Genomic DNA, 27,897 nt, shown 5'->3' with positions numbered 1-27,897 from the left:
GGAGGAAGTGACGCCGCCGGAAGCCGGAGGGCGGGCCCGGCCGGCCGTGGGGGCGTTGCCGGGATGGTTCCGCGGCCGGCGGAGGCCGGCGAGCGGCGCTGAGGGAGGGGACGGCAGGTGAAGAGGTCGCGGCGGGGCGAGGAGCGGCCTCCGAGGGTGAGGGGGCCGCCGGGCCGGGGGGCCGGTCTCGCGAGGCCGGGCGGGTGCGGCGCGGTGGGAGCGGCCCGGAGTCCCGGCCGAGCGCCGGGGCCGGCAGGGCAGGGCCGCCGAGGGCCGGCGGGGAGCGGTGGGGTCGGCGTGAGGTGACCGGCGAGGGCGCCGGGCGCGGCTCAGACACCGGGTGCGGTCCCGGTCCCCGTCCGGGCGCGGGGCCTGCCCCTCGAGCGGCTCCCGCGGCCTGGACGCCCCCCGGCGCAGCTGGCCGGCTGCTCGGCGCCCCGACCGCCCGGGTGCTGTTCCCCGCCGCCGCCGCGGCCGCGCCGCGCCCGGGTGCCTCGGCCGCCCCGGCACCGTCCCCTCACGCCGGCCCCCGCGCGTCCTGAGGCGGGGGCAGCGGGGGACATGACGCGCGCGCGCCCGGGGACGGGGAGGCGGTCCCCGGGCACGGGCGGCGTTGGGCCTGCGGCGGGGTGTCTGGGTCCCGCAGGCCGGGGCTGACGACGCTCACCATCCCCACCCACGCTCTGGCCGGGCTCGGGGCGCTCCCCGGGCCGGCCGTGTCCTCGCCGCCCGGCTTCCCCTGTGCGGGACGCCGCTGGGGTCCCTGTGTGTCCCTCCTGCCCTCACAAGGACGCAGCCAGGTGGGGCCAGCGACCTCCTGTTAGCTCATCTCCTCTTGCGAGGCCCCTCTCCGGATGCAGCCGCACGCCCGGGGGCTGGGCCTGAGCACTTCGCGTGTGAATTTGGGGGACAGTCCAGCCCATGGCAGAAGAAGTCAGCGCAGTGGACAGGGAGGGACGTGTTTTCCGAGAGGGGACAGCACGGCCACCGGGTCGGAACGCAGGGCGCTCGCGATGCGGTTCGTGGGCCGGGCGCCGCGCCCGGTTCCTGCCGGCGCTTCCGCGTCGGTGCCGTTTGATCCCCTGCAGACGCGCGGCGAGCTCCCGTCCTCGTCCTCGTCCTCGGCGGACTTCACGTTCGGGTCTCAGCGCAGGTGTCCTCCTCCGGGAAGTTGTCCCTCTCCCTCCTCCCCAGATGAGTTGCTGCTCCCCGTTCAGCGTACCCTGGGCCGGGGCTGTCCTTGCTCCCCCTGCGACACTGACGCCCCGTGAAGGCGTGGATGGCCGGATCGAGCCGTTCACCGTCGCGTCCTCGGTGAACATGACACAGTGGGCGCTCTGTGAAGTCGCTGAGTGACGGGGAGACCGAGACCAGCCGCTGGAGGGCGGGGAACGGGTGTGGTTCAATTCTTCAGCATGCCGTCCTCACCGGATGTCTCCGCAGATTAGGACACGGTGTCAGCTTAACTGAACTGGCCTGCCTGGGTGGGAGATCATTATAGAGGAAGACAAGGATCCAGGCTTGTCTGCTGGAAGCCACTGCTTTTGTCGTTGGGGTTGGGGTGGGGTGGGAATAAGCCATCTGAAAAACATGGTGGCCAAAGAGGAAGGGAGGACCACTCTCAGGCAGGCTTGGTGCTGAGGGGTGTGAACTGCGGACCCTTGGAGAACTAATCTGTTGATGGCCTGCTGAACAAACTTCCCCAGATTCTGTCCTGTGGTGTTTGACCGGTTGAGGAATTGCCCTGCAGAACAGAAGGGCCATTGCTCTAGGAGCCCTCTCTGTAGGTTAAAATTCCGTTCTGACTCTTGTTCCCTTTAGAAGCACCTGTCATTCACATCTGTCTAAGTTTGTTCTTGTTCTCTTTTCCTATATTTCCACTCTTTTTGATGCCAGTCAGTCTGTCTTTCCACCATCACATTCCTGGTATAGGTTTGTAGCACTTAGAACAGGAAGATACCTTAGAGAGTATCTAACCCAGTGGGGGACGTTTCCATTTTTATAGATGAGAAAACTGAGCCCCAGGGTCTCCATCCATCCAAAAACTGTTTGTTGAGGACCTGCTGTGTGCAGGGCACTCTTCTAGGTACCAGAGATAAGCTGACCAGTAACACAGATGTAGAACATGTCTTGCCACCGAAGATTTTTGCTCCTTGTCACAAAGTGAGTTAGCTGCAAAGTTGGAAGAGAGCCCTGTGCTCCTTGTATCACACCAGACCACCTGTGTGCCGTGCATTAGTCCTCAGTGTGCTGTGCCGTAAGGTGCTTATCTGTGGGGTTACCTGAACAATCAGGCATAGGCAATAGACTGAAGAAGCAACTGATTTGATCCAAGGAAAGCCTTTGATCTGTCACATGTAACTTGAAGTAGTGGGTAAGCTGTGGGCTTTGGAGTCAGATTTCCTGGGTTTAAATCCCAACTCGGGCTGGCCTGGTGGTGTATTGGTTAAGTTCAGTGTGCTCCACTTCAGCGGCCGAGGTTCAAGGGTTTGGATCCCGGGCGCAGACCTATACCACTAATCAAGCCATGCTGTGGCAGCAACCCACATGCGAAGTGGGGGATTGGCACAGATGTTAGCTCAGGGCCATTATTCCTCAAGCAAAAACAGGAAGGTTGGCAACAGATCTTAGCTCAGGGCCAATCTTCCTCACCAAAAAAAAAACAAAACAAAACTCTGCCCCTTATTGATTATCCCTTACTTATTAGCTGTGTGACCATCCTCTCTGTACCTGATCAGGTTATCTATTGCTATGCAACAAACTACCCCAAAACAGTGACTTAAAAACTATTTTATTTTATCTCACATTTTTGTGGGTCAGGAATTCAGGCAGGGCTCTGCTGGGCAGTTCTTCAGCTCCACATGGTGTTGACTGGACGTGGTATTCAGCTTGAGGGGGGCTGGGCTGGAGAGTTCACTGGGGCTTTGCTTCTATATCTGGTACCTGGGAAGGGGTGGCTGGAAGGCTGGGGTCAGCTGAGTCTTTCTCCTGCTCCCTGTGGCTCTCCATTTGGGCATCTTACAGTCTGACTGCTGACTCAGGCCTTCCAGGGCCAGTGTTCTGAAAGGTGGAAGGTGGAAGCTGTCAGCTCTTAGGTCCTGGGCCCAGAGATGAGCACAGCTTCACACCTTTGCTTTTGCCTGTTCTACTGATTAAGGCAGAAGCTGCTCAGGTTCAAGGGGAAGAAACCTAAATCCTGCCCTTAGGAGGAGTGTTAAAAAAGTTGCTCTCATCTTTAATCTGCCAAGTGCCTCCATGTCCTCATCTATAAAATGAGGATAGTAGTAGTAGTACCTATCTTACAGTTATCCTGAGAATTAAATGAGTTAATATGTATAAAGAACTTAGAATAGTGGCTAGCATATAGGAAACATTTTATAAATATGTGTTATTAGGTGCAGGATACATTATTATTTATAGTTGTTATTCATAGGACACATAAGAAATATAAGATGCTGATTCTTTTTCTGGAGCTTTTTATAATCTTATTGAGGAAGTACAGGATTGAAGTCATGAAGCAATTAGAGAATTACATTAAATAATATAGAATAGTTAAAATTTTTATGGTCAAAGTAAATTGTGGAATGGTTCATAACTTTGCATATCATCATAACTCTAAGAGTCATTCCAAAGAATTTTTCCTCTTTATCACTTGTATATAGCTAGAAAATATCTAATGTAGATTCAGAATATTTGCTGCATTTTAACACTTAAGTCTATGGAGGAAGGTTCTGTGTTGTGTTTTTTAATGTCCTTTTCTCATGGAAGATAGCATAGACTCCAGGGTTTAGGAACCAGGATTTAAATCTTGGCTTTGGAACAAAACAGTTTTACAGTCTTGGGCAAGTTACCTAAAATCCCCATTTCTTAATTTCCTCACTTGTAAAATGGTCGTAATAGGGTTCTTGTAGCATTATTTGAGTTAATGGGTATAATGTGCTTAACACAGTGCCCAGCCTGTAGTAAGCAGTCAGTAAATGATAGCTAATAATAATAAACCAGGAAGCCTTTTCTTTTCAGGCAACCAATGGGGCAGGGGTAGGTAACTGATTACTCAATCGTTTGGTTGTTCAGTACCTTTGAGGACTCAACACTGGGGACAGTGCTCCACCGCCTGACATAATGCTTCCGTTTCTGTGTTCTTGGGTTGGTTAATATTATCCACTCCCAGTGTTTCAGTGTTGCTCTGTAAAGATGACATCATCTCTGGTCTCCATTTTCTCTGAATACCACTCTGATTTCAAAGCAGGAGGTCATGCCAATGCTCCAAACTCAACATACCAAAAACTAAGCTTTCCGTAAAGAAATAGGGGAACCATAAGTATACAGCTGGGAGTGAGATGATGGGGGAGGAGTGTTGGAGATGCTAAGTTGAGGGGTCTTACAGTTGGAGATGTTTAGCAGAAAGTTGAACATTTGGAACTGGTGGTCAAAGCTAAAGTTTCAAATTGAGGAGTTGTCTGCTTAGAACAGATGAAGGCCAAGAATAGATGTGATTGTCAAGGGAAAGAAAAGAGGGTGCAGGTGCTGAATCTGAAGGGACGTTGACATTTGGGGGGCTTCAGAGAAAGAAGTACAGCATAGAGATGGAACAGATCAGGGATACAGTAAGAGAACCAGAAGCATTCTAGGGAAGGAGGAACTTTGAGTTGGAGGTGGGCAGACTACAGTACCACATGTTGCAGAAAGCTGGCAGGGTGGGACTGAGTCCAGGCCATGTTGGGCAAGTCTGTTTCAGCATAGTGAGAATGGCAGCAGGGTGGCAAGGTGAAACAGGAGTAGTAAGAAAGAAAAGTGGGATGTGTAGATTGCTGTTTTGAAAAGTGTAAGAGAGGTCCATGATGAATAGATGTACCTAGAGGGAGGGTTTTGTTGTCGTGTTTTGTTTTCCTTTTTTTCAACATGGGGTGATCTTGGTGTGTTTGTAGGAACTGATGAGCCAGTGAAGGACAGAGTGAAGCAGTAGAAGGAGTGATTATGAAACAAATCCTGGGGGAGGCAGGTGGGAATAGGGCAAGGGGAGAGGGGAAGTTTGCTTTGGAAAGGAGAAGGCACACTTCATCCTGTGAAGCTGAAGGAATTGAGGGAGGGGTGAGTGGGAAATTTGGAATTGAGAAAAGAAATTAAAGGCATTCAGGTTATATCAAGTTATCCATGGGCTGAAGCTTCTTAGTGAAGTCAGGGTCACAGTCATTTTTATGGATGAAGGAGACAAACGTGGGAATGGAGAGAATGGAAAGGATTTAGAAGAGCCATTGTGGGGAATGTAGAGGGAGTCAAAAAGACAAATAGAAAACATTACTAACCACCATTAATTAGCAACAGAGGTTAGCTAGCATGAATTTTTGTGGTTGAATATCTGCTACATGCCAGGCAAAGATGAATAAGGTAGTACCCTCAGAGCTCACAGCAGAGTTGGAGACACAAATGATGGAACATAATGACGGGTTATCTTATGGAAGTATGTTATGGGGTAAGATGGCAGAAGAGTGACCCCAAAGACAGACTTGAGGAGGGAACAGTGGGGAAGAGGGAATATGTTAAGAATATCAGGAAAGGCTTATAGGAGTAGGTGGCAGCTCAGCTGAGCCCTGATAGGGGAGTGGGTGTTATATGGAAGGTGGGAAAGTCAGATGTAAATAAAATCTTCCCAGGACGGGAACTATCAGAACCAGAGGCTTTTGGTTGAGAGAGCAAGGCAGAGGTCTGCAACCCGCCTACTTCAGAATCACCCAGATGCTTACAGTGCAGATACCTAGCCCCACCTAGAGCAAACAAAACTTGGGGCCTGTGTCCAGGGATCTGCATTTTTAACAGGCTCTCCAGGTGTTCCTTGTAGATAACATTTGTTGAGTACTTATATATGCCAAGTGCTATTCTAAAAGTTCACAGGGGTTCTCTCACAGTTATCTCAATAACCTGTGAGATAGGATGAGGAAGGTAGGACATGGAGAAGTCATTTGCCCAAGGTCGTATAGCTAATGGGTAGTGGGCTAGGGCTCCAAAACTGACCAAGAACATAGCTTGTTTGGGGAGCTGCAGGTAGTTTATTTTGGCTGGTACATACTGGGAGTAATAGGAGATAAGGCAATAATAATAATAGTAATCGAAGTAGGAGCCATGTTAAAAAGCTTAGATTTTAGCTTCGTGGTTTAGTGACTTTTCAGTAGTGCTAATTACTGAATATTACTTATATAATGCACTGAGATTAAAAGCAAATAAAGGAGATAATGGTTTTTTAGGTTTTTAGTGTACCAAACTACCATTTTAACGACCACAGTCTTGTCCCAAGCTGACTTCATTTCTCTCCACTATTCCCCTTCCATGAATCATCTCCTAATGGCCTGAGCTCCTGGACATCAGAACCTGTGTCTTACTCATCTGTGTATTCAAGTGTCTGGCTTGAACTATTTTGTTTAGTTGTATCGTGTACTTTTGTGTGTGTGTTTCCTTCCCTAGAATTTAAGTTCCATGAGGTTGGGGACCTGGTGTGTTTTATTCATTGTTGTAGCCCTAGAACCTGGCACACAGTGGTCAGTCAATAAATAGATGTTGAGTGATGAAACTGTATCCACATAATGGCTTCTCATCTCATTTGTAATCAAAGTCAGCATTCTTAAAAGGGACTGCAAGGCTCTACGTGGTCTGACCCTCTTCTCCCCTTCCCCCACCCCCCTTCCCCTTCCCTTCTCGGTCTCTCTGTCTGTCTGTCTGTCTCTCTCGTCATCTCCTACAACTCTCTTGGCTTCGGCCACACTCGCGAGCTCATCAAGCACCTGCCTCAAACCCTTCATGCTTGCAAGTATTTCTGCTCCGGGTACCTGCGAAGCTCAGTCTCTTACTCCCTTCAGGTCTCTGTTCAGGTGGCGCCTTATGAGAGCGGCATGAACGAATGAATGGACATGCTGCTTTGAGATACCTCTTTTATCATTGTCTAGTGGTGTTAATTTATTTTGACTTGAACCTTATCTCCCTAAATAGGCTCCTAATTTCTTCAACTTCTAATTGAATGCCTCATATACAGGTGCTCAATAAATATTGATTTGAATTTATCCAGTTGGCTTTTTTCTGACCTTATAAGTATTTATATATGTATATTTTTTCATTGAAGTATTCCTAAGTAGAAATAAGAGAAATGCATATCGTATTATCATGGTCATATTATTAAATGAAAAGTTCAGTTCCTTGATCATACCAGCCATATTTCAAGTGATCAGTGGCCACATGTGGCTGATGGCTACTGTAACAGTGCAGATACGGAACAACCACAGTTGATCATCACAGAGAGTTCTGTTGAACAGCACTAGTCTAGATGCTTGAGAGACAAAGTTTGTATGTTTGTTTGTTTTAATTGTGACAGGGAATCATGACAGTGAACCACAGATCAATCAGTGGGTTTTGGTGCCATTTGGTTTCCATTCATGTCATCGACAATCACTATTTGATCTGCCTTCTCTGTTGCAGGTCTCCTGAATGGTTGAGCATGGACCCAGTTGCTACTCACAGCTGCCATCTCCTCCAGCAACTGCACGAGCAGCGTATTCAGGGCCTGCTTTGTGACTGTATGTTGGTGGTGAAAGGAGTCTGCTTTAAAGCACATAAGAATGTTCTAGCAGCGTTCAGTCAGTATTTTAGGTATGTATTTTAGACTTTGTTCTTCAGATTGTATGGAGAAAAAGCTAGCATGGAAATATTTTGACTACATTTTATTTTTTCCTGAAATTTCACAATCCTCCTTTTGTAGCACATTGTGCGTATTTTGCTTTTGTATTTAGAGTAGCCTGAGAGGAAGAGAGCCTTTTAATTAAAATATATTTGGGGTTATTGAAAGTATTTTGGCACTTTGTCTTTGATTTTAATAATTCTAATTAATGTCAGTCTTATGTATATATTTCTCATCCTTTTAGGATAAAAAGATTGAGGAATAGGAGCTGGCCCAGTGGCCTAGTCATTGAGTTCATGTGCTCTGCTTCGGTGGCCCGGGGCTCGCTGGTTCGGATCCTGGGCACGGACCTCTGCAGCACTCATTGGGCCATGCTGTGGCAGCATCCCATATACAAAATAGAGGAAGATTGGCACAGATGTTAGCTCAGGGTCAGTCTTCCTCAAGCAAAAAAAAGAGGAGGATTGGCAACAGATGTTAGCTCAGGGCCACTCTTCCTCACCAAAAATAAATAAATAAATAAAGATTGAGGAATAGAATTTCTGGTAAGAACTTTTCTGTGATAAGAAATTGGAGAGAGGAAAACTTCCTACATACTGTTTTGTTTTGTTTTTAAATTAAAACTTTTTGTTTCTCATTTGAGTATTCTGTGAAAACAGGTTTGAAGTGAATTTACTTATTCCTGTAGTCATTATTGCTTATATGAAAGATTTACTTACAAATAATATAAAGCAGTAGTATTTCATCTATTTTAACATTATTAGAGTTAAGTATTCTACATACATTTTCTGATTAACTGAGATTTATCTCTCTTTAAGTGCTAAAGCTTCTTTTTTAGTACCATTTTTTCCCTAAAATGTATGCCATTTTACTGCTCTAGTAAACAATACATGGAACATGATTTAGTCTTTCCTCTATAATCCTGAATCATCAGGTTAAACCTCAGCTATTGTAGATGCTGTAAGTGCATATTGTAATGGGTCAACTCACTGAGGTAGGCGGTGCTTATTGTCCCTGTGCAAAATGGCCCCAGACTCGGGCTTTGCTACTGTTTCTTCCGTCTTCCAAGACAGTTGGGTTTACATGTTGTGATACATTGGCTGTTTTGAGTTTTCTCCACCCCACTTCTAATTTGGCTTTTCCTTAGGTAAGAACAGAACTGAAGGCTGTTTGGGGGAAGCAGATTATTGCATTTGATAAAATGTCTTCAACAAACTTGCAAGACAATTTACCTTACTCAGCTTGGCGTTTTATACACAGTACAAATTTGTTCTCCTGTGAACTTGTGCCCAGAATAAAGTGTCTGGGCTTTATGGTGTCCTTTTTTCCTCATTGACTCATAGGGCTTTTCCCACTCCTGGTTTTGGGATCACTGGGTGGCTGAAAAACCTCTGACAGCCAACTAAATTACTGATTACAAAATGAGTGTATGTCAGGTATCTAGAGTAGTCAAATTCAGAGAGACAGAAAGTAGCATGGTAGTTGCCGGGGGATGAGGGGAGTGGGGAGTTGTTGTTTAATGAGTATAGAGTTTCTGTTGGATGATGAAAAGGTTCTGGAAATGGATAGTGGTGATGGTTGCACAACAATGTGAATGTACTTAATGCCACTGAATTTACCATTTGAACCATATTTAAGTGTTTAATTTAATGTTATGTATATTTTGCCACAATTAAAATATTAAAATTTTTAAAATGAGTGTATCATTTTTAAAATGAGTGTGTATGTGTATTGGTTTTTTATAGCTATGTTTATTTTTAAATGCATTTAAGGCACCTAGATATGGAAATATTTTTGTATGTGTTTTATGACCTGAAATATATAATTTGTCAGACTAAACATGAAATATTGAAAAATGTGTGTCCTTTAGTTTGCATATCCTATCTGTATGCAATTAATAATATATATGGATAATTACATTTTGAAAAAAAGAACAAAGAGTATATTTCAAAATTTTTCTTTGAGATCTATTTGAAAGGTTGGATATTAAACACACTAATTCATGCAAACTGCTTTACTGGATGGCTTGCCACAGTTTTTTAAAGGATGAAAACATAATTTTAAAATCTTGGCATTTGTAGAAGGATAGTAATTTTGAATATTAACATGAATATTATTTATAAGAAAAAGTTATCAGTGTATGAATTAACACTGTAAGCAGATATCTTTTCTTTTATCAGGAGTCTCTTTCAGAATTCTTCAGGCCAGAAGAATGATGTTTTTCACTTGGATATTAAAAATGTAAGCGGCATTGGGCAGATCCTGGACTTCATGTACACTTCTCATCTAGATCTTAACCAAGACAATATACAAGTCATGCTGGACATAGCACAGTGTTTGCAAGTTCAGAACGTTCTGAATCTGTGTCACACATTTTTAAAATCAACCACAGTAGACCAGCCATCTGGCATGCCTTGTAACAGTGCATTCTCCCTGCAGAGCACTTTGACTCCTCACGATAACTGTGTTATAAGTGAAAACTACCCTCCTCCTTTGCTGCAGGAGTGTTCTGCAGACGTTCAGCATGGTAAAGTTTTGGATGACTCACATTCTCATGCTCCGCCATCAGTTAATCTTCATCATTCTACAGGTGAAGCATCAAAACAAGCCCCTGATACTTTAGATGGCAGCTGCACAGAACTGCCTTTCAAACAGCCAAATTACTACTACAAACTCAGAAACTTTTACAGTAAGCAGTACTATAAACAAGCTACTTGTCCCAATCACGAGAGAATAATTGAGCAGCCTTTCACTTTCAGCACATCCACAGACCTCAGTGCCGTAGAAAACGAGCCGTGTGCTGTCAGTCATTCCGAATGTGTCCTGGAGTCTGCTGAGCACTTGCCTTCCAACTTCCTGGCCCAGGCTTTGAGTGAATCTGCCCCGGACCCTGAGTCAGACAACGCATGCCAACAACCTACCAAACAGATGAGGCTCAAAAAGGCCATTCACCTGAAGAAGCTAAACTTCCTAAAGTCACAGAAATCTGCAGCGCAAACGTCTGACCCCAAGTCAGATGATGGTTTAACAAAGAGGATTGAATCTGCACGTGAAAATACTGTAGAGAAAGTTAGCGGCCAAAGTCCTGAGGCAAAAGAAAGTGAAGAACACATCAATTCTGAGAATTTTAATTGCATTAATGAAATGGAGAGGCCTGAAGACCCTGTGGCACTGGAAGACCAGTCCCAGACGCTTCAGTCACAGAGACAGTATGCGTGTGAATTGTGTGGAAAACCTTTTAAACACCCAAGCAATTTGGAGCTTCACAAACGGTCTCATACAGGTACACTGATTCAGTACCCGCAGGCAAACGGAGAGGAAGTAATGCAGATGATCAGACACCACTGCCTGCTCCTGTTTTTGTAAGAAGTTTTGCTATTGCTTGATGACATCATTGATATTTAACCAAAAAAATCAAGGAGCGTTAGCTACTTTTTATTTTATATTTTTGGTGATGCCTTTTAAAGAATAATCTTGAAGTTATGTAAATGCTTTCATAGAGCCAGTTTTACTTTTTATTTTAATTACAGTTTTATCTGATAAACTTTCCATCTCTAAAGAAGTATAGTAATTATTTTGATGCAATGAAAATTTCAAATTAATTCTAAAAGAGATAAGTGATACTTAGTTGTCTCTTTAGAATTAGATTGTTTATTTTTTAAAAGCATAATTTAGGTTAGTTCAGACTAAAATAATTTAGTTTGTGTAATTCTAAAAGTTCTGTTGGAAGTAATTTAAATATCTGATTTTAAAAATTGTGATTTGGGAGGCAGGGGGTAAACTTTTTAATAAGGATCAGCTTTGACCATTTGATATTTTCAAATGAAAATTATTCCATTTTGAACATTGAATTTCAAAGTTTTATTATGTTAATTCATACCTCCTCCTCTTTCCAAAAAGTTTACTTTTTCCAAAAGCTTTTTTAAGTGTTACACTATACGTATACATTACGTTATACGATACGTATATATTACTTTCCTTCCTGTAATTAAACATGATGACTCTCATATACATTATAAATTAATGACAGTTACCTCATAGGCATGAGAAGTAATATGCTACAAGATGCTTCCAAAATCACTGCTCTTAAGGTGCTCATGTATTGCATTTATTGATGCGACATTCATTCACAAGTTTGCTTTGATGTTTAGTACCTGATTGTATTGTTGGGAGACTTAACTAATATTTGTGAAAGCCCTTTATAAATCCTAATGTATTTTAAATCATTATTATTACTAGTGGTTCAAAATTACTCCATACGAAGGCAATATTGTTGACTCAGTTTTGCCCTGAAAAAACATAACAGCTCATTCTGTTTGCTTAAATTTCCTAGACCCTAATGATCACTATAATTTTTATTGAGAAACTTGACTGTTTAGCTTTAAAGGAAACAAAAATTAAATTGTTTATTCTGAGAGAACATCTTTGATTGACAGTAGTCATACAGTTATATGGCAAAGGTGCTTCCTGGGACATAGTTACTCAGTTGAGATGGGCAGCAGTCCTCAAAGTGTGATCTGGGGAACACTTTCAGAGAGTCAGTGAGGCCGAAACTACTTCCATCATAGTGTAGGGTGTTGCCTTTTCATTCTCCTTCTCTAAGTGTGCAGTGGAGTCAGCTAAGGGCTGCAGGATGTGTGATGAGGCCACACTCTGGTGGCCAGTGAAATGTCTGGTTGTGTGTTTTAAAAATCACTCAATTTTCATTCCTAACGTGGATTATACCAACAGATACAGCCCACACAAACAAAAGCTCTTGAGAGTCCTTCATTATTAAGAGTGTGAAGGGGTCCTGAGAGCAAAATATTTGAGAACCACTGGAGTAGGGTTGTTAACCCTGGTCATTTGTAAGGCTTAGTAACCAGTGACTTTTTTTTCAAACTTTCATGTCTCATAATGGAGGTTTAACTTAACATTATTATCCCCATAATTTCAGACATAAATATAGTCCCAGAATACAGAATTAATATGATTATAATTACTCAGGGTCAGAAGCTCCCCCCTCATCCTTGAGGAAGCCATTAAACAGTTTCAGGAAAAGATCAAAATAAAAATATCCTGGGGCCGGCCTGGTGGTGTAGTGGTTAAGTTTACATGCTCCACTTTGGCGGCCCGGGGTTTGCAAGTTCAGATCCCAGGCGCAGACCTATGCACCGCTTATCAAGCCATGCTGTGGCAGGCGTCCCACATATAAAGTAGAGGAAGATGGGCACGGATGTTAGCCTAAGGCCAATCTTCCTCAGTAAAAAGAGAAAGATTGGCAATGGATGTTAGCTCAGGGCTAATCTTCCTCACAAAAAAAATCCTGGCAGGAGCCGAGAAAGCTAGCAAGCTAGCACATCCCAGCAATACAGTAAGAAGGGAAATGTTGTTATTTCTTAAAGAGACTCTTAATGAAGCCACTTGATTTGAGGGGAATGGGGAAAATGGAAAGTTCTTGGTCTTCAAAGTCTGTTCATTAGGGTTATATAGATTAAAGGTGGTACCTTGAAGTATACTTTTGAGCAGATCCTTTTCTAGAGACTATATTCAGAACTGCTGTGGTTTCTTTGTAGTAGAGTTGCATTCACTACGATCTATTCTATGCCAAAACATAGTTATTCAGAGTCACTAAAATCAGAGGTGAGGAAGAAGTCAGCAGGGGAGCACATCTCCCATAATGAAATCTTGTTTTCCCCTGTTAGTATGTTGCATACCAAGGCTGAAAGGCAGTGGAGAGGGGCTTTTTCCCTGCCCCACTTTCAGGAGTTCCCACTCCGTTTTGGGCTCTCCCGTGTTCACGCCTTGGGTGGTGTGAATGCATCACCCTAGTTTTGTTAGAAATCAGTGGTGAAGTGGAGGAGTCAGGCTGAAGGACAGGTGAACAAGGCTCGTGCTGTTCAGCAAGAAAACTCACATTTGATTGTCAACTGAAGGGAAAGACTGTGTCCAAAACCTAGGGATGGTTTGAATGCAAATAAATGTTTGATTTTAACATAGATTTATCTTTGGAGAACAATTTAATTTTTTAGAGAAAAGTTAACATGGATTTCACTTTTATCATCTCTGCCTGTCATCTAAGGATGAGAGAGGTGATTATGAGGATGTAGAGAACTCCCCATTTTCCTACTATTAGGGTAAAGAACTTAATGCTCTGTTTTTTTTTTTTTTATAATTTTATTTATTTATTTTTTCCCCCAAAGCCCCAGTAGATAGTTGTATGTCATAGCTGCACATCCTTCTAGTTGCTGTATGTGGGACACGGCCTCAGCGTGGCCAGAGAAGAGGTGCGTCGGTGCGCGCCCGGGATCTGAACCCGGGCCGCCAGCAGCGGGGCGCGCGCACTTAACCTCTAAGCCACGGGGCTGGCCCTAATGCTCTGTTTTGAAAGATAGGACACAGGAGATCATCTAAACATTTTAAACAGAAATTATTGTGCCAGTATTACTAATGATTTTACAAGTTGTTGTTTTGTTTTGTTTTAGGTGAGAAACCTTTTGAATGTAACATTTGTGGGAAACATTTCTCTCAGGTGGGAATACTCTTATTTACTGTTAATAATTGGAAACCTGAAACCCAGTGTTTATTTTTATTATAAGTAAGATATACTTTTGGACTTGTGAGAGAAGCCTCTGATGATAACTTAACAGACTTCAGACTCAGGAGAAAATAATTTTCAAGAAAACAAATTTCTAGTTCATTGAGAAAAAAATACTATTTTTTATAAGCATGTGAACTCTCACAATACCTTTTATCCCCCCATAAGGAATGGATCCAATCCTAGTATATTTCTTCTTTTTCCCAGTAAACCATATTGAGCATCCACCTGGAGGCTGCAAATTATGCTGGGCTAGATCCAAGATAAATGTCGTCTTGTTCTTAGTGGGACTGTGGATGTGAGGATGTTGGGAAAAGACCAAACAGTTTTCATTCCCTGCTCTTACTACCTTTGAGCTGACCACTATTAAGATCATTTGGACACGTATTCATTCCCTCATTCAGCCAACATTTGTTGGGCCCTCCTATGGGCTGTGTACTTATCTGGGCACTAAACATAAAGAAACCTAGAGATTTAATGTTTTACAGAAAATTTTGAATGTAATAGAATGGCTTATGGGAACCTTCTTTTCCTTCTGAAATTGAAGGGTAACTATCCATCTGCCACGTGCCAGGCACTGGTGTTCCAGAGGTAAATAAGACAGAAGCTGCTCTTGAGCAAATGCGCAGTCCTGCAGAGGAAACAGTCAGCGCACGGCTGTTTCTACACGCGGCATGATAAATCCTGTAGTAGCAGCATGTGCAAGTGCCGTTTCAGTGGGGCAGGGACCTTGGGGCTGGGCCTTGATGGAGGAATGGAGACTTCTGGTGAGAGTTGTGCAGGCAGGCCCTATGGAGCACAGAAACAGCAAGAACAGCGCCCTCTTTTGACACGTTCCCCGCGGAGCCAGCTCTTCCAGTTTCCCCTCCCTCGTTTCCCCACGTCCTGACATCTTGCTTTGCGTCATTACTGCTGGCCAGGGCTGTGTTTCATTTATCATCCAGGAGAATGCCTAGCACCCGCTAAATGTACAGTAAGTTTCTGATAACTGAACAAGCGATCAGTCCTCCAGCTGCCATTCTGGTTGAGGCCTGTGCTTCTTCATATGAGCCTAGCCTGGGGGTTCAGAGCTCGGTTCTAGAGCCAGACAGTCTGGATCTGAATCCTGCCTCTGGCTTACTACTCTGACCTTGGGCAAGCTACCTAACCTTTTGGCGCTTCAGTTTCCTTATCTGTAAAACAAGGGTAATAAGATTACTGATCCCAATAGAGTGTGTAGAGTAAATGAGTTAATAAGATTAAGTGCTTAGAATTCTGCCTGGCACATAGTTGGTGTGAACTCAGGAAACATAGTTATTTCCCCGTCCTGTTGCCATCACCTCCTTTCTCATCTCTTCAGTCCTCTCTGCTCTTGCAGATCTGTCTCCCTAAGGCACCCCCACCCCCACCACCACCATTTTAATCTCACCAGCTTTGGTGTAGTGGGAAAGCATAAGGCCTGGATTAATGACCATTAATAATTAGCAATTACGACTTCTCTGGGCCTCATTTTTATAATTCTTAGAATATGGATACTACTACTTCATGGGGATATTAGGAGGATTAAATGAAAAAATAGACCTTTGAAAGCCCTTTATACATTTAAACTGTGATAATAAAAATTTCTGTCCTTTTCTTGCTTGGAACCCTTCCATGACTCTTCATTACTAACCAAATAAAGTAAAACCAGACTTTCAAGTATCTTGAGTCTGCCCTCAGCCTTTTCCCCTGGCCTTGATGCCAGGGCCCACCCTCAGAGATTGACTCCATTGGTTTGGGATGGGGCTCAAGTGGTGGTGTTTTTTTAATACAACAGTTTTGATGTGCAGCCCTATCCACTGCTTCAGACGTTGTCCTGTGCTTTCCCTCTTTTTTTTTCTCCTGAGGAAGATCAGCCCTGAGCTAACATTCATGCCAACCCTCCTCTTTTTGCTGAGGAAGACCAGCTCTGAGCTAACATCTGTTGCCAGTCCTCCTCCTTTTTTTCCCCAAAGCCCCAGCAGATAGTTGTATGTCGTAGTTGCACATCCTTCTAGTTGCTGTTTGTGGGACGCCACCTCAGCATGGCCGGAGAAGCAGTTTGTCGGCAGGCACCCGGGATCCGAACCCGGGCCACCAGTAGCAGAGCGTGCACACTTAACCGCTAAGCCACGGGGCCGGCCCCTATGCTTTCCCTCTTGAGTCCCACCAAGGACAGCCCTCTCTGATAGACACTGCAAAAATCCTCCTCTTTTCTCTGTTGGTGTGTGTATTTTTGTCAGGTTTTTATGAATGTAGAGTTATATATAGTTACAGTTTTCAGATGTATATTGCTGTTTTATTTCATAGTGAAATGATGAAATTTTTGTGAACAAGGACTCTTAAAAAAACTTCATTCAACAAGTGTTTGTTGCAAGCCTACAGTGTCCAAGAAGTTCTGCCATGTGCTGGGGCACAAAGATGAATAAGGCTTCGAGGAGCTTATTGTTTATAGGAAGAAACAGATGTATAACCAATAAAGTGCAGTGAAATGTTGCAAGTGCTGGGACAGAAATACGTACAGGGAACAACATGGGAAAGAAAGTAGTCATTTCCACCTGGAAGATGTTTGGGGTGGGATGAGGATGTGAAATGTATTAAGAGGTTGCTTAGGGGAGCTGTGAAGACAAGGAGGCATTTGGTAGCCTGGAAGTCTCTGGCATCCGAGGTCAAGAGAGCAGCCATGTTGTTTACATAGGAGTACTTGGTAAATAATGCCCACTAACCTGTCCTTCGCCTTGAGCTAATGTTCATTTCTCATATGAACTAGAATAAAGGTTTGTGGTTACAGTGCATTGGAATGCTCCCATGTAGTTGCCAGAGTGTTTGCTGTCATAGAAGAGAGTTTGTAAGTATTTTCCCTTCTGGAAGATTCAAAATTTAGAAAACAGATTTAACAGTAAGAATTAATCTTTTATGCTGTTTACTCAATTTAGTATTTAGTAGGGTTAGTCTTTTAAAAATGTTAACCACTGCCTTAATAATGAGTCAGCAAGCAGAATAAGCCTAGATTGTGACAGCAGAATATACATGTGTTACTATAATTCTGGACACTGTGTATGCCCAGATCTCAGGAAGCAAGAGTCATGCCATACTTGAGTGAGGCTCTGTTTGGAGTGATGTCTCCTGTGCAGAGTAGAACCTGGACCATTTGGTGGATCCAGAGGAGAACACCAAGGTAGTGACACCATCTAGAATGCCTGTCCCATGAGAAACAAGAGAAGAAAACCTTGAAGCTTTTAGCTGTCTTTTGGGAGAGGAGCAGGGTTGTTTTGTCTCTCCAAGGAGGCAGAAATAGAAACAGTGAGCAGCTGGTGCAGAAAGATGCATTTGAGAGGCTCGGTGTCCTGCCAGCAGCACTGTCTGGAGTGGGGTATCCTGGGTCTGGGAGTAAGTGAAGGGTACTGCATTCTGGAGGAGGCTGCTTAGAAATGTGGCTCCCAGGGCTCTGAGGCCAGAGGTGACAAAGTTTCATCCCATTCATGGGATGAAAATAAGAATATTGTAATGAGCTTGTCCTAAGTTATTAAATTTTCAACTATGAGGTGATACTTCCCACACTTTCAGTGTTAAATGTCATTTTATTAATATAACGGTCATTGTTTTTTAAGTGACATCTCTATGTTAATCTCCAGATTTTTTTCCCTTTTAAAGTCTTAAAACTCCTGAACTAGATGACTTTTAAGATATGAGTTCCCTTTTATCTCCAAAGTTTTATGATTCCCTGACTACTTTTTATATAAACAACCATCTGCTATTAGAAGAGTTCTGGTAGAGAATATATGGTTGGTGTGATCATGTTTAAATACTGATGTTCAAGTACATATTAGAAGGAGTTTATTTTTAAAATTACGCAGCAAATCAAATATTAGTTCTTCTCTACAACAGAGTTTTTCAGTTCAAAATTCTGATAACTCCATCCTAGTTTAAAATGGTGTTTGCTTAGAAAGAATAGAACTTCCTTTACTACAAACCTCCTTTAGCACTACAGCAGGACCAGCTTTCAAGTCCACAGACAAACCTGAGTTAGAGTATTCGACCCTGCTGTTAAGGGCTGAGGCTGGTTATTTCCCTCCCAGAGCCTCTGTTTACTTCTCTGTAAAACGTGAATGATACTTTATAAGGACATTGTGATGATTAAGTGAAATACTGTTGGCAACTTCTTAGCAAAGTGCTTCATTCATAAGTAAGCTCCTAACAAATGATAGCTATTATTATTACCACTTGCTGGAGTTTTCATGGATCAAACTACAGATAATTTCTAAGACATGGTCTGTGTAGTTAGGATATAATTAGTACTAAAATATATCAAAGTCTACCAAAAATAAAGAAACCTGACTAAAGGTCAAATAATCTGGGCCTCAGTTTGCTATGTAATTTGGTATAAATTATCTGAATGCATTATTGGACTTTTTTACCCGAAGCTTTCCATTATTTAATCTACTTTTATGCCATTTATTAGACTAATATGTGCTCCTTTATCTAGGGGAAAGATAATTATTTTCATTATACATTTCCAGTATTAAATAGCTAAAGAAACATTATGATATGTTTTACTATTGTTTATTATAATATTAAGTGGAAGACCATTCAATTATATTTGCTTTGAAAACAAGCAATTGTTATGCTTTATTTAAAAAGGGAAAAATTCACTGTTGCTAAGAATTGACTCAGAATGCATTTCAATCATAATACGTAGTTTACAAAATAACTTGGAACAAGGAGGATTTAATTTAACAGTTGAGCAGATGGTGCTATTCAAATTGTTACATAAATGATGAGCTTTTCTGAAATTTGGAAGTGACTGATTTAAAACAGTCAGTGGTGCATTATCTTAACTCCAGTGAGCTGTTTCCTGAGGGGCAGAGTGACTCTGTCTTACTGAGTATTCAACAAAGGCTAGGTTATTCACAGAAACTTGCACATCCTCAGGTTTTCCCCTCATGTAAGACGAGAGTTTAGACTCACACAAGCCAATATTAATTTCTGACCCAACCATGTAACTGGAGCAACTAATTTACTTATCTGAATGTCAGTGTTTCATCTAGAAAATAGAGTAATTACTAAGGGGGATTGGTAATGCATGTAAAGGTCTCAGTAGACCAAAAGTATATTGCTGTTGACATTTGCTGCTTTATTATCATTATTAATAGTCATTCTATTGAAAGGTGGGTATTTCCCAATGTTTGGCCAAATTCTTGCTCTTTGGTTATCTGAAATAAACCAGAGTTTTTTCTAAGCCATATTTATCATATTCTGAAATGTAGTATCTAAGTCAGTGTTTCCCAGAGTCTCATAGACATAAAGAATCTTCCATGTTATAGATCATAAAACCCAGATAACTTTCCATATACCTGTAAGTTTCCACTCACAGGTGGACTTCAGACCCAACTTGAAGCCTATAACCATAAACTGTCCTTGCATTTTATTTAAAATATAGTTTGCAAATTTACAAAGCCAAGATTGTTAGTTGGGTACTACTGTTATTTCTCCCTTTTTAGCTTATTTTGTGCATCTTGCCTGCACATTATTACCATTGGGTGTATTCATTCCTTTCAGTGGTTTTTTTGGAACAGAACACTATAAAAAATTAAGTAGGGAAACAAAAGATTGAGACTATTAACTTAAATTATACCAATGGAAGATTTTGTTTCCAAATCCTAATTTGAAACATTAGCCAGTAGCTTTTTTAATATCTGAGGCATTTGCAGTTTTAATTTCACTGTACTTTAGGCAATTTAGTATTGATTTCCTATTGAGTAGTACATGGAAATCTATTTTATGATCTCCATTTAAATAAGTTATTCTTTGTAAAGCCTTGCTAGTTTCAGAAATGAGGAACATAAAAGGCCTGCACCTGGGGGCCAGCCCAGTGGCATAGTGGTTAAGTTTGCATGCTCCGCTTTGGGGGCCCAGGGCTAGCAAGTCCGGATCCCGGGCGCAGACCTACGCACCGATTATCAAGCCATGCTGTGGCGGCATCCCACATGTAAAGTAGAGGAGAGGGGCACTGATGTTAGCCCAGGGCCAATCTTCCTCAGCAAAAAGAGGAGGATTGGCAACACATGTTAGCTCAGAGCTGATCTTCCTCACAAAAGAAAAAAATTTTTAAAAAAGGCCTGCAACTGGATGACTACTGTGAATCTCCTGGTTTACGTTTTTGCAGAGAAGTTAACATGACAGACCTGTCAGGCAGAACAGCTATACCACCAGAGGAAGTACTTGTTGGAAATGTCTCACCTTCTTTATGAACGAAAGCATGCTTTTAGGAAGGAACAATGAATACTGAAATAACCAAGAACAAGTGCTACTTTTTTTTCAAATGATGTTTGCATATAGATGGCTCAAGTTAAAAAATACACAAAATAAAATACATCAAGGTCTGTTTAAAATACAAGCTTAGTGGCCACCAACACAGCCTCCACAGTGTGCCGGGCCCATTTAAAAGGGAAGCAGCACAGGGCTGCCTGAGCTGGGACAAGCCCAGGGCTCACACGGAGCGCGTTTGCTCAGGAGCACAGAATGGAAACACATCGGTGTTCAGCAGATTACTGGGCAGGGGCCCTCCCCAGAGTTAGAATGGGGCTGGTTCTTGATCGCCTTGTGCATGGCTTCTTCTGAGTTGTGCGTATGTAGTCTTCATTTGGAAGTTGGACTGGAGCCTGGCTAAGTCTGTCAGTTTTCCTTTTGAATTTTTATAGCCTTTTGAAAAAGACTTTTCATTATTGGTATGCTTTTTCTTTTCCTTTTTTGCAGGCAGGTAACTTGCAGACTCACTTACGTCGGCATTCTGGTGAAAAACCATACATCTGCGAAATCTGTGGAAAGAGGTCAGTGCTGGGCTTGTTCTCCCGTGTGTAAGGAACAGCTCTAGTCTGGGTATCTTTGAAAGTCAGTGGCCTCACTCTCACTAAGGGACACAGCTAAAGTCAAACACTCTGGCTTTTCATGTGACACATATAAGAATGACAAAAAGAAATGTTAATTGAAAGAAAGAAAATCTAGGACACAAGTCTCAGGAAATGGGATTTTACATGAAGCAAAATTATTTTATACTAAAATTTCCATTCACTCCAAAAATGTGTATTAAAATGGATGAAAGCCCCCACAGAGGTGACTGGCCAGTAAGGGAAATGAGACTTGCAGCCTGAATGCTAGACTTCAGCAGAGAGGGCGGTAGGCAGTGCCCCAGCCAAGACCCATAGGACTGTGAGCTCAGCAGCAGGAAGGAGGGAGCTCAGCGTGAGGGCTGGGTAGGATTTCGACTTGGAAAGTAAGAATTGACTTGGCAACCGAGAGTCTCATTCTGGAGGTGGATGCAGTATGAGGAGATGGTCCCTCCTGTGTGCACACAGGACTGCACTGTGGACCCTTCCTCCCCTCGCTGGGGTCATTTATCGCAAGTTCCACATACTCTCATCTAATGGTCATGCTAGGACCACAGGCATCAACCAGGACTGTACCAGTCACAGAGCGTTTTATTGATTCATCTATTTAACCAGTCATTCATTCAACATTTATTAGGCACCTACTGTATGCTGAGTGCTGTGAGGAAAACATAAAAATAAACAGTACAGATTCTCTGCCTTTGATAACTTCGTACTCAAGAGTCTGGGGGGAAGAGATGGACATGGAACAGTTAAAGGTCAAGTCCTCTGATGGACGTGCCGTGGGACACCAGGGAAGAAGCAACTCTTGATTCAGTTCTGGGAAAACACTTGTCTCTGCAGATGGTAGAAAACAAATAAAAGCTCCCTAGCCTAACATGTCTCCCTTTCTGCCATAGCTGGCTGAACACTGAAGGCCAAGTTCAGTGCCCAGGGAACGTGTACTGCGCACTTCGGGGGCCTCGTGGCGTAAACCCCCTACTGCTCCAGATGGTGTCACTTCACTCTTGGTCACTGAACGTCTTGTTTTGCATAATGTTTTAAATGTGAGCCTTCTGAACTCCGTTTAAAAGTAAGGCATGCATTTAAAATCACGTCTGTATGCAACGTTTCCCCCCAAAATATAATGTATAAATCTATTATCGAGTGTAATAGAAAGGAAAGAGCATAGGTCTGGATTGGAATTACTCCCTGAGTCAAGTTAGTGACCATGTCTGAAGAAGAAAGATTAATGAAACTAGGTAGAAAAAAATGTTTTAAACACAAAACACTTGCATCATTTTCTGCTTTCCTTTAAAAAAGAGAAAAAAAGTAAAGATTTTTAAAAATGCGTATTTCAGGTGACATCAAGCCGCTTCTGATTACATGCTGAAGGAGTGTAGGAAGCAGTTCATCTCCGCCCTCAGTGACTTGCAGTTATAAAGATCTGCAGTAATGTTAATGGAATTTCCAAATTGCATTGCAGGTTTGCAGCCTCTGGTGATGTCCAGCGTCACATCATCATTCACTCGGGAGAGAAGCCACACTTGTGTGACATCTGTGGTCGAGGTATAGCTGAGTGTTCTCTCTTTCTTGAAGATTACTGATTAAAATGTTCTCAGTCCTTCAGCTGAACACCTGTTATGGTCTCTCTAGGGTTTAGTAACTTCAGTAACTTGAAAGAGCACAAAAAGACACACACGGCGGATAAAGTCTTCACCTGTGATGAATGCGGAAAGTCTTTTAATATGCAAAGGAAGTTGGTAAAGCACAGAATTCGGCACACGGGTGAGCGGCCTTACAGTTGTTCTGCCTGTGGTAAGTTTCTAACCATTACAGACCAGGTTGTCACCTGGTCATCCCAAGGGCACTGGTCTTCATGCCCCCTCTGTCAGTGGCTATTTTGGAGTCTCACATAAGTCATCCCTCTTATCATGGGTAAAATGAGAGTACTGTCATTTCTTTACCACCTCACTTGGTCTTCTCTCCTTCATTCCTGTGTTCACGTATCAGACATTTACTCAGTGTCTTTGAGGTAACAGGAACTGTCTTCGATGCTCCAGATACAAAGGTGACTGATAAGGAGTCCCAGGTGCTGCGTGCTCCTGGTCCATGTCTGTGGGGTGTAGGCAGTTGGAAAAGTGTAGGAGAGCATGGTGTGCAGCAGCAGGTGCTGGAGCACAGTGGCCTGAAGAGCAGGATGTGGGAGCTGCAGGTTTGTCTGTGCTGCTGGAGCATCGGGAGCACATGGTGGGGTCAAGAGGGAGGGTTCTGTGAGCTCATGTACAGTCAGGCATCGCTTAACGACAGGGATACGTTCTGAGAAATGTGTCAGGCGATTTCATCATTGTGCAAACATCACAGAGTGTACTTACACAAACCTAGATGGTATAGCCTACTACACACCTAGGCTCTATGGTACTAATCTTACAGGACCCCCGTTGTTTATGTGGTCCGTCCTGGACCGAAACATCATGATGCAGTGCATGACTGTATTATGAAGCAAAGGTCATTTCTGCGGGCAATTGATGCATCAGTGAAGTCATCAAGGAAGGAGAGGGAAAGGTGGCAGCCCTTGGTTTCAATGCACATTACTGCACAGACGAGGAAACAGGGACTCCGGGTTAAGTCACCCATTACCTGAGATCACAGAGTGTGCGAGCCTCTGAAGAACTAGGGGCAGGCGTGTGTGTGGTGTGTGTGTGTGTGTGCGCGCGCGCACATGTGTGCCCATGACAAGTACTTGACAGTGCGAATTGAATCATGGGTGAATAAGTGAATAACGATTTTTATGATTTCCTGTTTAGAACAAATGGGGAAAATGCTCAGTATGGCTGTGGAAAGCCTGGAATTGGGGCACTGTTCACAGTGGCTCCTTCTGATTGTAACTGGTATCTAAAATAGGGCAGGACGTCTGGGATGTAACCAGAAGGCAACTTTGTTTTTATCTCCCACTTAAGTGTATACAGATTTAGGCAACTCCATGACTATTCTGATCACTTTTAAAAAATGAAATTGCATCACTTTAAATCATGAATGCAGTCTCAAATCACTAATTTAAAATGTCAGTTCCAAATTATTATTAGAACGTCAACTTGATTTAAGGTTAAATTTTCTCTTCCCTCCTCACCTCAGACCTGCTGTTGACTAAGACCCCTGTAGAGGAGGAAGCCAGGCAGGACCCTCTCTTCCCGTCTTATGCTTCCACCCCTTCCCCACCTTCCTAACCGTGGTTTCTCAACCTGATAAGGCCAGCTTGGGGGCCGTGGGAAAGGGAGCAAGAATATTCCTACATAATAGTGTTATTGAGATAAAATTTGCATATCATAAAATCTACCCATTTATTTATTTATTTATTTTTTTTGTGAGGAGATCAGCCCTGTTCTAACATCCGCCAATCCTCCTCTTTTTTTTTTTTTTTTTTTTTTTTTTGCTGAGGAAGACGGCCCTGGGCTAACATCTGTGCCCATCTTCCTCCACGTTATATGGGACGCTGCCACAGCATGGCTTGCCAAGCAGTGCGTCGGTGCGCGCCCGGGATCCGAACCAGTGAACCCCAGGCCGCCGCAGCGGAGTGCGTGCACCCAACCGCTTGCGCCACCGGGCCGGCCCCAAAATCTACCCATTTAAAGTGAACAACTCAGTGTTTTTTGGTATATTTACAGAGTTGTGCAGACCTCACCATAGTCTAATTTTAGAACATTTTCATCGCCCCCAAAAAGAAACTCCATACCCATTAGCAACCGCTCCCCATTCCCACCCCCAGCCCTAGGCAACCGTTAGTCTACTTTCTATCCCTATAGATTGGCCTATTCTGGATGTTTCATATAAATGGAATCATGCAGTATGTGGGCCTTTGTTACTGACTTGTTTCACTTAGCAAATCTGCTATGAACATTCATGTAGAAGTTCATGTTTGGGTGTATGTTTTCATTTTCTTGGATTCAAAAGACAGGGTCACTTTTAAGATGGCTTCACATTCTAGGCTTTGTGATGTTTAATGCTTCTCCCTCCCCTTCTTCCCCTCTCCCTTCTCCCCTCCCTCCCCTAGCTCCTTCTTTCTTGCTGTCTCTCATTCTCTTTTCATGTTGCTTCTAGAGACAGCCTTCCCTTCCCTTCCCTTCTCTTTTCCTTCCCCCAGCATTTTACTGCCCTTTCCAAGATGCAGACACGCATTTTCCTCCAGCTGGACTTCCTCTAGCCCTCGGTTTTGTAGCAGTTTACTCTGAGGAAATTTTCTCTCTTGGGGGTCTCATTGCCCCTCTGGGCAGTCTTCTTAGGCTAGATTTATAACGGCACCAGGCCGGCTCACTTGCAGGCATGACCCTCATCCAATGTGTGGAACCACTCATGTTCTGTGCTCCAGGGGCAGAGCACAGAGGATCACCACTGCAGAGGTGACCCTCCTCTCTCTGCTGCTCATGCAGCTTGCCAGCTGTCTCCCCCTCAATTTTCCACACAGGAGGCAGCAGCCGCTCCACTGTGTCCTCATGGCAGGGACATGTGTCAAGCCTGTGGCCTGTCTAGACTTGAGGGATAAAGGAGAAACACCCTCTACACTCCTCTTCCTTGGTGGGAACTCTGCTATGGCTAAACTTTACATGTGATAAGGACCCTAAAAATGGTTATCTTCTTTCCCCAGTACTTCTGCTATTGAGAATTTATCTTAAGGAAACAATAAAAAGAACGATGCTAATTGAACATCAAGTATAGTAGCAAACAGGTGGAAACAGCCCAAAAGTGCAGCTTTTAATCCACAGAATGTCACTTGTCTGAATAAGTATATATTATATATAGGTTATAAAGACAGTGAAGGAGACTGAGCCTGATGTTGTGTGTAAATTGTAGAAGTAAAAACACAGAGAAAGAGTTAGTACAGTAGCTTTCAGTATTTTTATGTGGGGAAAAAAGTGCCCAAAATTTAGTCCATGGGTGTTGACATCTAGTTTGATTGTTCAAAAAAAGGTTTTTTTTTAAAAATAGCCCACCATTGCTTGACTAGGGCTGGATAGCTGAGAATTCAAATAAGGTGACATATGGATAAGTGAAAAGTTCTAAATATATGTCCACATAGATTGTGAGGTTTGTTTGCAGTCCTTTGTAATATATTATGACTTCTATAAGGTTATTTATTAATTTTTCTCTTCTGATCATCTTACCTACTCTGAGTAATCATGGAAATAGATCCCCTATCTTGATCATATACACAGAGAAAGGAAATAGAACTAGGAGAAGTATGCATAAAATTATGTTAAAAGATAAATACGTAAGTACATTTAGAGAAGCTGTTTCTAAATTATAGATTGGCTGTGTTAGATTAATGAAAATTTAAACAAAACTGACAAGGTTTCCCAGCATGGGCCGGGCCGGCAGGGGCACCCTGGCTTACCCAGCAAGGCACTCCTGTGCAGGCAGACAGTCTCTAGAAGGCTCGCACTGAGACACCCAAAACCAAAAGGCTGCAGGTTGGAGGGGGCTGCAGTTGGAGAAGAATGGAGGAGTCCTCCAGAGTGAGCAGATGACGGCAGAGCTCGACTCAGCTCGTGTCAAAGCACAGTCATCCAGTGTTTTAGGAGGGGATCCTTCCGGAATGTCCTCTTCTAAAAGGATCCCTTTTTCTTTTTCCAGGCAAATGTTTTGGGGGGTCCGGGGACCTCCGCAGGCATGTCCGCACTCACACTGGGGAGAAGCCATACACGTGTGAGATCTGTAACAAGTGCTTCACGCGCTCTGCTGTGCTGCGGCGGCACAAGAAGATGCACTGCAGAGCCGACGACGACGGGCAGGACGCTCTGGAAGAGTTCACTCAGGCCATGGAGACCTCTGATCTTGAGAAATCTCAGAGCTCAGATTCTTTTTCCCAAGACGTGTCAGTGACGTTGATGCCCGTGTCTGTCAAGCTCCCCGTCCACCCAGTGGAAGATGCAGTGACAGAATTTGACAGCCACTCTGCCAGCTCCTACTGTAAGTTCCGGTCCATGATCCAGCCTCATGGACTCAGTGACCAGGAGAAGCTCGGTTTGGAGCCTGTTAAACTTGGGAAGCCGCAGGTGCAGCAAGCGCAGCATCAGGCATATGCTTACTCGGACGTGGACGCCTCAGCCAGCGATGAGCCACTGCAGGCCGACAGCATGTCCATGATCCGCTCGTCTCTGGCCGCTTTGGACAATCACTGCAGCGACCCCCTGGGCAGCCGAGCGTCTGCCACGGCTTACAGGAACTCCGAAGGACAGTTTTTCTCCAGCATGACTCTGTGGGGGCTGGCGATGAAGACGTTGCAGAATGAAAATGAGCTAGAGCAGTAATGCCCTCCATCCGCAGTTCTCAACTTGAGAGGCGTTTTCTGAGTTCAGCAGACTGGTCTCAACGCTTCAGGAGGGAGCCATTTCTCCCTGACAGCCCTTTCTAGGCAGCTCAAGCATGGTTGGACCATTTCCCTCCTGACTGTGGCTGATAATTGGAAGCATCTTGAGCTCAGGGTTTGGGAAGAACGGCCTACTGGTTCCCCGTGGAAGCAGACGCAGGGGTGGAAGGCTTGCGTCACAGAGGCCAAAGGCTTGAGAGACCATTTCGCTGACTTCAGCATGAAAGAGTACAGACTTTGGGTCAGCTGCTGTACATTTTGGTCATGTTAAAGGGAAAAAAATATATGTATTTGTAAAATACAGATGTTATTTTTGCATTTTTACGTGATTGAAATTTGTAGCATTTTGTATTTTTATTTACACAAAGATTTTATTTGTATATGAAACTCATACTATAATTTAATTTGAATAAATGAAACTTGTCTTTCT

The 27,897-nt window shown here is 43.5% G+C and overlaps 1 protein-coding gene across 1 annotated transcript; it reads left to right on the top strand.

Annotated features, from left to right (window-relative positions):
* Nucleotides 1–66: 66 nt before the first annotated feature.
* Nucleotides 67–27,897, top strand: ZBTB49 (zinc finger and BTB domain containing 49). The gene is made up of 8 exons (XM_058546719.1): nt 67–156; nt 7,465–7,635; nt 9,844–10,946; nt 14,128–14,174; nt 20,994–21,067; nt 22,590–22,672; nt 22,760–22,921; nt 26,732–27,897. Exons 2-8 carry the CDS (start codon nt 7,484–7,486, stop codon nt 27,406–27,408), a joined length of 2,298 nt encoding a protein of 765 aa, XP_058402702.1. The 5' UTR covers nt 67–156; nt 7,465–7,483; the 3' UTR covers nt 27,409–27,897.

Source organism: Diceros bicornis, chromosome 8 (assembly GCF_020826845.1).
Source record: "Diceros bicornis minor isolate mBicDic1 chromosome 8, mDicBic1.mat.cur, whole genome shotgun sequence".
Lineage (NCBI taxonomy): Eukaryota > Metazoa > Chordata > Mammalia > Perissodactyla > Rhinocerotidae > Diceros > Diceros bicornis.
This window is presented reverse-complemented; position numbering and strand designations above follow the sequence as displayed.